This window comes from Lampris incognitus, chromosome 16 (genome assembly GCF_029633865.1).
Source record: "Lampris incognitus isolate fLamInc1 chromosome 16, fLamInc1.hap2, whole genome shotgun sequence".
Lineage (NCBI taxonomy): Eukaryota > Metazoa > Chordata > Actinopteri > Lampriformes > Lampridae > Lampris > Lampris incognitus.
Window position 1 is genome coordinate 21472500 of NC_079226.1, and position 13442 is coordinate 21485941.

General features: G+C 42.7%; 2 protein-coding genes across 2 annotated transcripts in view; one reads left to right on the forward strand and one right to left on the reverse strand.

Annotated features, from left to right (window-relative positions):
- The window catches only part of tdrd9 (tudor domain containing 9), a 121302-nt gene that overhangs the window by 21228 nt on the left and 86632 nt on the right, over positions 1-13442 (forward strand). Inside the window, exons 8-11 of the mRNA XM_056295382.1 lie at positions 3576-3652; positions 3769-3868; positions 7689-7759; positions 8183-8404. Of these exons, the coding sequence (XP_056151357.1) occupies positions 3576-3652; positions 3769-3868; positions 7689-7759; positions 8183-8404 (470 nt within the window). The remainder of the gene's footprint in view (positions 1-3575; positions 3653-3768; positions 3869-7688; positions 7760-8182; positions 8405-13442) is intronic.
- rd3l (RD3 like) lies at positions 3484-4960 on the reverse strand. The gene is made up of 2 exons (XM_056295979.1): positions 4647-4960; positions 3484-3847 (listed from the first exon to the last, which is right to left on the reverse strand). Exons 1-2 carry the CDS (start codon positions 4958-4960, stop codon positions 3484-3486), a joined length of 678 nt encoding a protein of 225 aa, XP_056151954.1.

Consider the following 13442-nt stretch of genomic DNA (forward strand, 5'->3'; position numbering starts at 1 on the left):
ATAACTGCATCACACATTTTGATAAACAATTTCTTTCCAACATTCAAATAAAAATAAATAAAAAACTGCTCACTTGTAATTTGGATTGGCGAAGACATCTGCCGCTTCAGAGACTAATGCATGTATTTGTTTCATCCAGACTTAATTACTGTAATGTTCTGTTTTCAGGTCTGCCACATTCTAGTACTAAAAGTCTTCAGATGGTTCAGATTGCTGCTGCTAGAATCCTAACTAAATCTAGGAAATTTGACCATATTACACCAATTCTTGGCTTCTTATCCATGTTGGATCATACTTCATGGTGCTTCTGCTGACTTATAAAATCCTAATCCTGGGCTTGCCCCATCTTACCTGTCTGATCTCCTGAAACCGTACATTCCATCTCAAACTCTTCGCTCTCACAATACAGGGCTCCTGTGTGTGCCCAAAGTTAAAAAGAAGTCCGCTGGTGGCAGGGCCTTTTCCTATCGGGCTCCGTTCCTGTGGAATAACCTGCCTGCTGCCATCAGACAATCAAAGTCTGTTGAGTCCTTTAAATCCAAACTTAAACTCATCTTTTGCCTTAGCTTACATGGTGGGTCAGTTTTCTGTTTCAATGAGTTTACCACTGTTCTGCCGACAAGATTATAGAGTATAAATTATGACTAATTGATGACTTAATTGATTATGACTAATGACTATTGCAAACAGTTCTCTTCTCTCTCTCTGAATGATGTCTTCTCCTTTCTCTTTTTCTGTCTGAATGGTGTCATGTGAGTCTCCCTTGTGTGCATGTGCAGTCGGTTCTCCTCCCAGGTCTCCGTGGTGATGGTGGTTGCCACTTGGATGCTGCCTGCCATCCCCCTCATCACATTTTCTTTTTATTAAGCCATATAATTTAAAAAAAAAAGAATTTTTTTTTTTTACATGATGCTGGTTGCGTGGCTTAGGTCCTGGACTCTTCCAATGGCGTCTGGACACTGCTTGGCATCCTGCGCATCATATTCTTCATAAATGTTATAAGTCCATTATAATTCCGTTATCCTCTTTCAATGTTGTATTGTTTAAATTGCGTAAACACAACAGCCATTGCACGTTGTCCGTCTTGGGAGAGAGATCCCTCCTCTGTTGCTCTCCCTGAGGTTTCTTCCTATTTTTTTTCTCCCTGTTAAAGGGTTGTTTTTTTTGGGGGTTCCTTATCTGATGAGAGGGTCTAAGGACAGGATGTTGTGTTGCTAACATATTGGGCTACACAAATAAAATTGATTTGATTTCTCCAATCTGTTGTCCAATGCCCCCCCCCCCGCCCGTTTTTCTCCCCAATTGAATTTGGCCAATTACCCCTCTCTTCTGAGCCGTCCTGGTTGTTGCTCCACCCACTCTGCCAATCCGGGGAGGGCTGCAGACTACCACATGTGGAGTCGCCAGCCGCTTCTTTTCATCTGACGGTGAGGAGTGGGAGGATCATGCTATTCCCCCCCAGTTCCTCCTCCACCCGAACAGTTGCCCCAACTGGCCAGAGGAGGCGCTAGTGCAACGACCAGGACTCATACCCGTATCTTGCTTCCCATCCGCAGACGCGGCCAATTGTGGCCCGACCAAGCTGGAGGTGACATGAGCTGTGGTGCAATGTTGACTTCCGTATGGCTCACTGCTATTACTTTGGTTTCTGATATGAAGGCACAGAGTTCCCACTCCTGAGTTATAAAGTGACAGGTGACGGCCATCTACGCCTACATACTCACTGAGGTCCAAATGTCCGTTGTGAAACTTAGGGCAGTTGAGTTTACAACAAAAGTTAAAATTTGGTCTCGCACATTGCTGTAGACAAGGGCATATGAAATACAGGAGCATTTGGGTACAGTGTAGTCGGGCTCCATCTTCATTATTTTTCTGAAGCCTTCGACTACGTTAATGGGTCTCATATCCATAGCGATGAACTCTACTATGGCATCTGTTATGTCTCTTTTCTCCGTTATTGCTTTTTGTAACTGTAAACTCTGCTGTATAGTTTTGGGTGTGGTTGAGGATGTTGATGGCTGCAATGCCTAGGGGATGCACCTATTAAGTTATTATTAGGCTTTTTTATGCCAATAATTGCTTTAGCCCCAGATGTTCCCACATTACTTCTTATGTTTTATTTTAACTATTCGGGTCAGTTGCAACTATTTTCCAAGCAATATAAGTGCACATCTTTATCATGTGTAACATTACCTTTTAAACGGCGGAAAAAAGCAGCTTGATTATTGCAACTGGAAAACAGACATGAGCTAAGCTAAGTTTGCTAGCTAGTATAGTCTCGGTTTTTCACACTGTATAAGAATAGCTTACTACTTAACAGCATTCAGGTGATTTATTGTGCTTGTTGTGCCACTGTGGTAGGCCTGTTTCAGATTGCATATTTGGCGTACTGCCTTGTCATCACTCAATTTAAACTGTCACCACACAATTGAGCTCTTCGGCATTTTGTCTTCTCTTTAATGGCCAAGGTGAACTGAAGTGTGACCGTCACTGCTGTGAGTGAGAGGGATGTCAGGTGCCGCAGCTGAGACAGTATATATTTCCACATTTTAACAGTGCAGTTAAAAAGTGTAAATATATTACAGAATGGGCTGAAAAACGTATTTTGTAGTTCGCATTTATTGATAGCCTACATTTAGTAAAACAAAAACAAAAAAAACCCCTGAATCTCAAATTTGAAACCAAATGCCTACCGCTATGAACGAATATCCAAATACTCAGATATTCAGGTCCAGCCTTAAAAATTACTTGCATCTTTATTTTCATCATCATTTTCTTCATCAGTCCTTTTCACCATGTTGTAATGTTGAGGTGGATACACGATGCTTCATGTTTATGATTATGATGCTTGTCTGAAATGGCCTTACTTTCACCTGGTGGAAGTGATTCATTGCTTCCTCCCAACCAAACACTCAAACCAACAAGTTTACAGAAATATGTCACCAAAACAAACACTGGATGAAGGGTTCACTGAACTTGTTTGTCCAATTTGTCTAAAGGCAGAGGGGAATATCAAACGAGGCTGGCCTCCTTAAATTTTTTTGTCTATCACTGGCTAGTGACTCAAAACCCTCAGAAAAGTTTTGTTCTGTGTCCAGCTTTCTTTCACCTGCTTGACACGTTGAAAACATCACTCTGGCTAGCTAGCTAATTGTCTATACCAATTAAAAAGTAAAACTGTCCTATGTAGATTGTACAATACAACTGATAGGTTAAAAAGCAGTAGACTGCATACAAGTATTGGTAATGAATCATTTTAACAGTTTCCAACACACCTAATGTATGTTCCTAGTGTCATGCAAGCCTAAGTTGATCAACTTCTATTTGGGATAAATTAAGATGTCGTCAAGTCAGTAAGTCTGTACATGAAACCTATACACCTAGTTAAGATATTTTTAAAATCAGCATCCTTGTTAGAAGTTTTTAATGTGGTCAGTGTTCTTTTGAGGTTGTTACAGATGGAACTACTGTTGTATTATGGTCTCACAGCGCAGTGTTGTATGCCCCTGTGGGCCCGACAGCAACTGGATAATAGTAAGGAAGATCCCAGTCTCTGTGGGTTGTTTTGGATCTAGAGCGCTGCATGGCACGGTCTACGTATCCAGAGATGGTGGGGATCTCTTCCCGCGGCGGCTCTCCACAGTTGGGTACGGTTGGTGTGACAAAGCCTTGCCTCATGTGGTAGCGGTTGGTCCAAGCCTCCATCGGCCAGAGCTGCGTCGGGGGAGCTGAGAGTTCCACCTCTTCCTCACACTCCTCTCTGCTCAGGAAGTCTCGCAGTACCTGCTTGAAGACGTATACCAGTTCCCAGGGCAGTATGCTGTTTGTTGCGAGCACCTCACGGAACCTGAGGGAGGAATTGCCAGATGTATGCGGTTGATGAACCCATTTAGTTAAAAAGGTCTCATTTCAATTTAGGTTCAGTGGAACTGAAAGGAGACGCATTGTTTCATGTGGTTGTTGTTGATAATATTGTTGTAGTCTATAGATTTTGTCAGCTGCATCATTAATGTCTGGCCTTTCAGTAACTATTTCTAATTCAAATCTAACACTAACCTCGGTTTTGCAAAAAAGAAAAGGGTATCCTGAACAACAACACAATGCTGGGACTTTTCCTCTTTTCTGCCTTTGGTTTGAAAGTGCAGGGAAAATGCAGGAGGAAATAAAGTATGTAAGTGCAAAAGAAATCTATCGAATCAAGTTGTTTGGTAATGTGGTCTTGCCAACATACAGTAATCACCCTTTAGGGGTGTATGGAAATGAACCTTAGGGGGAGACCTTGAATCCAGTCAGTTTTGCTAGTACTGTAAATAGGTCATAGTGATCAACCATGCAGAACAACATTACAAACTATTTTTGTTTATGGTTAAGATGGAGGTTTAGCTGATGATCACTGATGGAGCTCTGGCTTCTCTAGGCCTTATTGGGCATCCTTCACCTTCTCATGTTCACACCCTACATAGCCTAATTCTGTGACAGTAACACGTAATGACTTCCTTGGCAGCTCGCCAGGCCTTCCTCTCCCTTTGGCTCTTTTCTCCTTTGCCTACTGTCAGCCTTTGTGTCTGCGCTGTGGCTGCTAGCCACTGTTGACAGCATGCTAACACGAAGACGGAGCATGGTACAGTAATAACCAAGCAAAACACCTGGACAGCACCGTGGCTGTGTGGATGGGTGGGATTTGGGCACACAAACATTCCAGCTGCTGGAGCTCTGATGTTGGGATCAGGGTCCGTAACCTGGGATACTTCTGAAACCAGTGCAGTCCCAGAGTGCTGTGGGCAAGCCTGTGCTCTCGCTCCAATTCCCGCGCCAGGCGCTCGCGCTCCTCCACATGCCACAGGAGCTCTCGGATCAGCATACGGCTTGGTACAACCCCCGGGGTGTTCAGAGATACCCCGTCCTCCTGTGCCCACTCCCCCGCTTCATGTGACCACTTCATCCAGCTGAAAAGGGGCATGGCGGAGGCTGCAGACAATCCTGAGGAAAATTAAATTTGGTTTTGTACTGCAATTAGGTCATGACTTCCCTTCTGTCAAACATTGAATTATTTAATGGTTACTTCGCCTTCTTTTTGACAATTCCACAAAAACCCCACTTGTTTAGTTTTTTTGTCTCCGAAGTACTCATTACAATACTGCAAATTCTGAAAGATGACCATTGCTTCAACTGCTCTCTGGCTGACCTCTGTTCCTTTCCATGATTTGTGTTATAATTGTCTTCCGTTTTATTTCTCCTCAGCAGAACATGATGTTCCAGGGGTGTGTGTGAATTTGGCCATTTCCTCAGACTGATGGTTTTAGCAAAGAGCACACCTGAGCGGTCAGAGGTCAGCCTTGCTAAACAAGGGGGTGCTGAACCCCTTACACCCGGTGGCACACAATGACAGAAATGGCAAAACCATGGCTATGCTGCGGGGGAGAGGCTTTCTGATGTTTGATTTGGGTCTTTTGCCAACACTTTAAGCTAAAAAAAATATTTGGGTATTGAGCAACTGTATATTGTCTCTCCACCTCTATCAAGTTGATAATACAGGAGTCCTTAATCTAATGTTTGGCAAAAACTGGCTGAGAAGATTAGTAGAAAAGAATCAAGAATACTTACAGTTGAGAACTACACAGCTGACGATTTTGTGAGATAATCAGAATTTGTCAAGGGTGAAAAACCAAGCTTTTCACAGAGCAAAGCCCCCTGCTTCCCACCTCCCTGGGTCAGTCCATGTGAAGTGAGTCCCTCAACACGATATTGACTGCATCTTCAGATTTCCAACTGCCGTCAAATGAGTGGATTGGTTGAGTGGCATCGGCAGTCCTCCGCTGTCTTGCTTTTATGGAACAGTTTTCTCTTGCTCTTGTCTTTTCCTTTTCATCCCTCCCACTGCTCCTCTTGTCATGCGGACCATTTCCAGGAGAGTTAGTGACACGGTGCTCTCTGGCTAAGAGCTGTCACCTCTCCTCTCCTTTCACCCCACTCTCCTCAGTACCATTTTGTGTAAGGTCAGCTGCTTTGCTGAGAGAGAGAGAGAGCTCTGACAGTGTCTTCCTGCTGTACTAATAAAACCCTCCCCTCGCTAAGAGAGGCTGAGACGGTTAGAGATGCTTCTCCAACTTGTATCCCAGCGCTCCAGGCCAGAACGACTAGGGGAAAAGAGGGGAGAGGTTAGGACAAGGAGAGAGGGCGGGGAAGGAGCCAGAACAAGCTCTGAATGGCATCAGGGTGGATGGGTTGGGGGGTGATGGAGGGATTTTGCTATGTAGCTGAATGCAAGCACTCTTGACAAATGCAAACTATTTGTGTTACCAAGGTTGGGCAGAATACTTTGAAAAAATATTTAATACTTGAATACAGAATTCTAAATGTAACATTCAGTTGCAATACTCAAAAAGAATTACCTATTCAAATTACATTTAGAATACATCTTCAAAAGGCACATGTCAAACAGTTGTGCTGTTTATAGAATATTATTATTTATGTCACACTGTTGCTTATTCAGTGGTGCTGACCATCTGCCATTTACTGCTGTGCTGATGTGAGGTGTGTGCAGGAGAAAATATGTGCATTCTGATTTTAATAGTTGATAGTTTTTTAAAGGATTGTGTCATTACTTTTAAGTGGAGCCAGGGTTGGCACCAGGGCATAAAAGTTTCACCATGGGGGGGACTTTTCAGTTGTCCTCACCTTGCTTATAACTATGTTGCATGAATGAGAAATAGGTTGAACCAGCAACGCAAATGTAGTATACACTGGAACTGCACACTGACACATGCTGTTATGGCAAATTAAATGTTTTCCCTGTGTTTTATTGTTGCTGAGTTGTACACTGCAGCCTAAGCCTACCCTTTAAAAAACAGTTTTCACTTTTCAGGAAACATGAACACATAGTCCCACCCTTAACGCCAACGTTGATTAGGAAGGAAGTATTTTAGAATTATTAAACATTTATAAAGAAACTAATCTGAATACTTGTGTTTCGAAACATAATGTGGGCTGAATACAGATACTTCATTTCTGTCTTCTGAATATGTAACGCTGTTACTTGTATTCCTTTACAACTCAACCCTAGGCATTATTACTTGCTGACAGTGACAAACCCACAATATTACCCTCAGCTAGAATGCACGCTGAGACCAAACGTGCGTGCACAAACCAGACCACTGTCGGACTGAATTCTTCACCTAATGGCTGTTGGAGTTTTCAGTCTTTTGTCTGGCTATTTTACATGGGCTGAATATGTTGTTGTGACAATGATTTTGTCATGCTTATTTGATTTATTTAACAATTATTTCACCATGCTTGCCCATGCATTAGATGAAAGTAAAGCTGTTTTTCCATCTCATTTAGCCCATGGCACTTCTACAAATGCGTTAAATATCTTCTTGGAATTTATTGTTCATTAAATCTTATAATAGACCCACTGTAATCTTGATATTTTTTTCTTAAGTTCATCAGAAGAACCTGCTAATCAGAACAGTGTGAACAATGAAAACTCTGCTGCAGGACAGAATAAAAGACCAGAACTTTTGAGCAGTAAGTACCTGGACTTTTAGCTTTCTTAAAGATCGGAGTAAGTAAAGCTCTTTATATTAATTTATTTTATTTTACATCAAACTCAAGTTTAATTGAAAAAAACAAAACATTGAATGTCCCAAGAATTTCATGATGCTGCATGTAAAAATTTCACTTCCCAGGTGCTCCATTTCTTCCCCCATTAGCCAGCTATGAGTACCCCAACTTGCCCATAACCAAAAAAAGAGAGAAGGTAAAAAAAAAATTGTCCATTTACCAAATACAAATAACATCACACGTTGAGAAAATGCAAGAAAAAAAATCTACTGTGGTGCCTCTGTTATTCAAGGCTTCATCAACCCTGTAGGTCCATTTAGGGTTTTGGTGTGTCCTCAAAATTAGTGTGTGTATGATGGTGTCAAAATGACAGCAAAAAAGAAACTTTAAATTTACATTTACAGTAATCTGTTGGCTAGCAGTAACGTTCAAGATGTACTTTAAGGCAGAGTACACAAACCTCCTGTCACCAATGAACTTGTAGCTTGTCATCAAATTCATCCTTTGCTATTCTTTGATATTGGTGTATGTTTGTAGTTTGGCTACTATATTCTGGGTTTACTGCATTCATGTGTTTGTGTGTGTATGTGTCTGCATGTATGTGTGTGCGTGCTTCTAGCTGATTTCTCTTATCGAGAGTAACTCGGTAGTGATCGTTCGTGGAGCCACAGGCAGTGGCAAGACAACCCAGCTGCCGCAATTCATCCTGGATCACTACAGCCAGAAAAATTCCTCATGCAACATTGTTGTCACTCAGCCACGCAAAATTGGAGCCATCAGCATTGCTCGTTGGATTGCCAAGGAGCGCAAGTGCACTCTGGGTAGTTTGGTGGGATATCAGGTTGGTGCAAAAACTTCTTATTACCTGATTCAGCTGGTTTGAACAGCACATAAATGTATACTTGGCCCTGCAAAAGTAATACTGTGTCAACAATTTGGTTCTGTAAACATATTTTATCTCAAAAGAACAGTCAAATTGACACAATAACGATGAAGCAGTATTGCATTTTAAGACAGTTTTACATGTCACATACTATATTCTGAAATTATTTTTGTTTCCATGGAAAGTTTATGGTACATTTGTGCACAGTGTTGGAGAATGGGACATGAACCAGCTGCCATGAGTCAATCCAAGTAAGTCAGTGCAGGTAAAATGGTGTCCACACCAAATGGAGACACACACGGCATTTCGCCTGAAAATTGGTCAGGCCTGTATTCTCTTAACTCCTTCTAAAAAGTTTTATGTGAAACCATCATACGTTTTTTTTCTTCTTTTAATTCCCCCCTATTTCTCCCCAATTTACTTTGGCCAATTACCCCACTCTTTTGAGCCGTCCCGGTCGGTGCTCCGCCCCCTCTGCCGAGCCAGGGAGGGCTGCAGACTACCACATGCCTCCTCCGATAACGTGGAGTCACCAGCCACTTTTCACCTGACAGTGAGGAGTTTCGCCAGGGGGATGTAGCATGTGGGAGGGTCACACTATTCCCTCAGTTCTCCCTCCCCTCAAACAGGTGCCCTGACCGACCAGAGGAGGTGCTAGTGCAGCGACCAGGAAACACCCGTATCTGGCTTCCCACTCACAGACACGGCCAATTGGGTCTGTAGAGACGCCTGACCAAGCCGAAGCTAACACGGGGATTTGAACAGGTGATCCCCGTGTTGGTAGGCAACAGAATAGACCGCCACGCCACCCGGATGCCCCAAAACCATCATAAGTTTGATATTTGAAAGTGAAAGAAATAAATAGATGCACGTTCACTTTGTATGCCCTGAACTAGCTATTTTCTACATTATGTTACCAAGGACAGGGACACTACTTTGCTTGTGCATGTATGTTGTGTAATCACTGAGCAAAGAACTTGGGAGGTATTCTAATCATAAAGGCACACTCCATGTCATTTTGTGTGTGTGTGTGTGTGTGTGTGTGCGCGCGCGCGCTCGCACACCCTCATGTTATGCACTCGTGTGCATGGTAACTTGACTGTCTGGCTGTATTGTGTGGAGCTGTGTTACAGTGTGTCTAATTATAACTGTTCTTCTGCCTGCTGCTGCAGACTGCAAAACTGCATGATGCCACTGACAGTGGGCAAGTAGGACAGTGATGAGCAGTCACAGTGACTGGGAGACAGTACTAAGATACATAACAACACACCCTATTGGCATACCCCATGGTTTCATTTTTGTCTATCTACTATAGGCTCAAGATTAAAGGTCACAGGGCCTTGAAAACCTGATTGCTTTTATGTCGTGAAATAATTCCTTACATTTTTTTATACAGAGGGTTTTACTAGGGATGGGTACCGAAACCTGGTATTAAACGGGTACCGATGCAGCTTGATATGCTGGGGAACTCAACTGTACATATCATATATATTCTCACATTCAGTGTTTTGCCTTTTTGTTTGTGTTGTTGTAAAGGTTTATGATCCTGCTTGTTTTTCTCTTTTTGCACTGGAACTGAGCTACCATGCTGTACCAAAACAGTTGCTACCAATATTGTTGCATGGCAATAATAAAGTATCTGTCTTTATCTCTATATCTATCTATCGACCGTAGTATTGATAAGCTCCGACGTTAACGGCTCTGCTATCAGTATTGGAAAAATTAAGAAAATAAATTCCCTATTTATTTAGGCTACATAAACTTTTATCTTATACATTTTATCTTACCAAATCCATTCCTAATTTGCGATGAGATTATGATTCATTTTCGCTATTCCCAATCCAGAAGAGAGATTACCCGTCTCGGAGCCTGTCGTATGTGTGAGCCAAAGGGCAGGGCCAGGCCAGCTCTCTGCTTCACACACACACACACACACACACACACACACACACACACACCACCTGCTCTTAGTGACAGTGGCGGAGAAAACTAAACGGTCAGCAGTGCGATTATACTTCACTAGAGTCGATGCTGACAATACTCGTTGCCAAAAGTGCAACAAGTCTTTTGCATTTAAGGGCAGAAACACAAACAATCTTTTGAAACATCTAGCAAAAGTGCGTCAAATACAGATGGAGAAATACAATTTATCTCTAGTTGCTCCATCCACCTCTGGTATGTTATGTATGCTGGCAGCCTACAGCCCACACAGAGTTGACGAATTATACAAACATTGGCTGATGATTAAAAGTAATGCTCTGTCTAGACATGAGAAAATAAAGCAATGTCAATTCTGGGTTTTTTTCTCTCAAAATTAACAAAAACGACAGACATGAGTACTGTTAAAGTAGTGGATTGATGAGCAGTATCGGTAAGAGTAGTTGTACCGTTAAAATCTTTATGAAACACATCCCTAGGCTTTACATCATCTGTTTTTAATGGCTTTACCTTGTTCGCTGTCTTTGTCCTTTTTGGCTGGACCGGCCAGCCCGCCAAACGCGAAAGTCCCTGACTGACTGATTGACTGAACAACCACATTAGCGAGACTGACTGAGTGATCAGTTTGACTTGATTGGGCCACTTGAACAGGTGACCAACAATGCCACTGAAGTTAAACAATTGGTCAGCTGAGCGCTGAGAGGCTTGAGGGAGCGTGCACAGTTAAAGCAACCCAAATAACAATTACCTGTGACAAAACACTGACTGGCGGGCGTCTGGGTAGTGTGGCGGTCTGTTCCGTTGCTTACCAACACTGGGATCGCCGGATCAAATCCCGGTGTTACCTCTGGCTTAGTCGGGCGTCCCTACAGACACAATTGGCCGTGTCTGCGGATGGGAAGCCGGATGTGGGTATGTGTCCTGGTCACTGCACTAGCGCCTCCTCTGGTTGGTCGGGGTGCCTGTTCAGGGGCGGTGGGGACTGGCGGCAATAGCGTGATCCTCCCACATGCTAAAGTCCCCCTGACGAAACTCGTCACTGTCGGGTGAAAAGAAGCGGCTGGCGACTCCACGTGTATCGGAGGAGGCTTGTGGTAGTCTGCAGCCCTCCCCGGATCGGCAGAGGGGATGGAGCAGTGACCGGGATGGCTCAGAAGAGTGGGGTAATTGGCCAAGTACAGTTGCGGAGAAAAAGGGGTAAAAAAAAAAACATTGACTGGCAAATTCACAAAAGGATTGCGTGGCATTTGCAGCCACTAAACCTGCAGAAATAAGACAAAGAAACTGTAATTCTCAAAGCACCCACAAAGGGTGAAATGCACTCCTAACTACACTGCCAAGCAAATAGCATCTAGGTGCTCTGGTGCTATTTGCACCTATTTAAATAGGATAATATGCATACATTTGTCGCAAAAATTTGCCCCTTTCTATGCAAATGAGCCTTATTGGAATAAAAAAAGTCAAATTCACAAACATCAGCGCTAATAGCAACACAGAATGAAAATTGCCATCTTCAGAAAGTTGGTGGTGACTTTCCAGTGATCCTGGCAGCAGTAATTGTAACCAGACGGAGACATCGTTATGCCAGGTGTGCTCGTGAGCTGATAATTTGAAAGAGAAGATCATTTTTTGATTTAACTGAGACCAAAATCATTCGCAGATACAGGTTGCCAGGTCTAACAATTCTTGCTATACTTGATGACATTGAACGTGCCTACTGTGTTTTTGCCGCAAAGCCACCATTTATTCTTTGCCACATGGATACTTGCAATCAGACGCATAACAAGGGCAAATTGCCCTCGGCTGCAAAACTTCATAGGCGTTTGGGCTGTACTATAATTCATGCAATATCTTTAGTGAATTGGACTTTGAGATGGGGCAGATAGCGGTTGCAAGTGATGCGCAATTTGTGGAACCACCAGAGGCCGCAATCCATTCTTTGTGAATCGCCTGTCAATACAGAGTTGAGTTAGAAAAACAAGACAACCTCAAATGGAAACGGATGAAAGAGGAGCAAGCGTTAACAGATGATTAGAATTGTTATACTTACAATTACACAGCATGAAGTTATTAGGGTAAGAGGAGAGGGGGTGATTATTGAGCAGCAGTAGGGTTTCATGCCAGGAAAGAGCACTACAGAAGCAACGTTTGCTTTGAGTGTTGATGGAGAAGTGTAGAGAAGGTCAGAAGGAGTTAACATTGTGTCTGGATTAGGAGAAAGCATATGCCAGGGTGCTGAGAGAGGAGGTCTGCCCCCCCCCCTTTTCTCCCCAATTGTATCTGGCCAATGACCCTTCCGAGCCATCCTGTATGTCAGGTGGTGTTGTGAGGAGGGGGAGAAGCCGCAATCTATCATGTTGCGCTGTTGTGTTTGCTTTCATTTTTTGTTTTCTGTTTATGTTTGTGTACTTTACTGTAGACTACCATATGAAAAGTATGTTTTGTACTGTAATGTTTCAGGGTGTTGGAGAAGAAAAACATAAAAAATTTAAATGACATTAAGTTCTCTTTCAAATTAAATGAATGGGAGGTGTTGTTCTTGAAATTGCATTTATCTTCCTTTTTTTTATTTGAACGTATCTTAACCATTTCACGTGATATACTACTTCAGTACACTTAAACAACAAATATTACGGGACCACTACAGAAAATTGCAGATGAACATTTAATATCCAGGAATTCACATTATAGACACTACTGCTAACCAGGGCTCGAAATTAACTTTTTTCCTCAGTGTCCCACAACTGTCCCGAATTCTACTTTGTATTGTCCCGGATATAACCAACAGTGTCCCAAATTTTAATTCTTGTTGCCCCCCCCCCCCCCCCCAATTATGCAGAATACATATAATTTGATCCTTTTTCATCACACCATGGACTCTGGTCCCCCATATAAGTTTAAAATACTTATTCTTTTATTAAACATATGAATATTAGTTTCGGGAGTTTCGTGAGTCGGCAGTCGTTTCGGGAGTCGGCAGTATTGGGGCTTGCATTAGGAGGCTGTTTATTCAACCACCTCAGCATTTCTTTCTTCTTTTAACTGTCGTTGATGATGG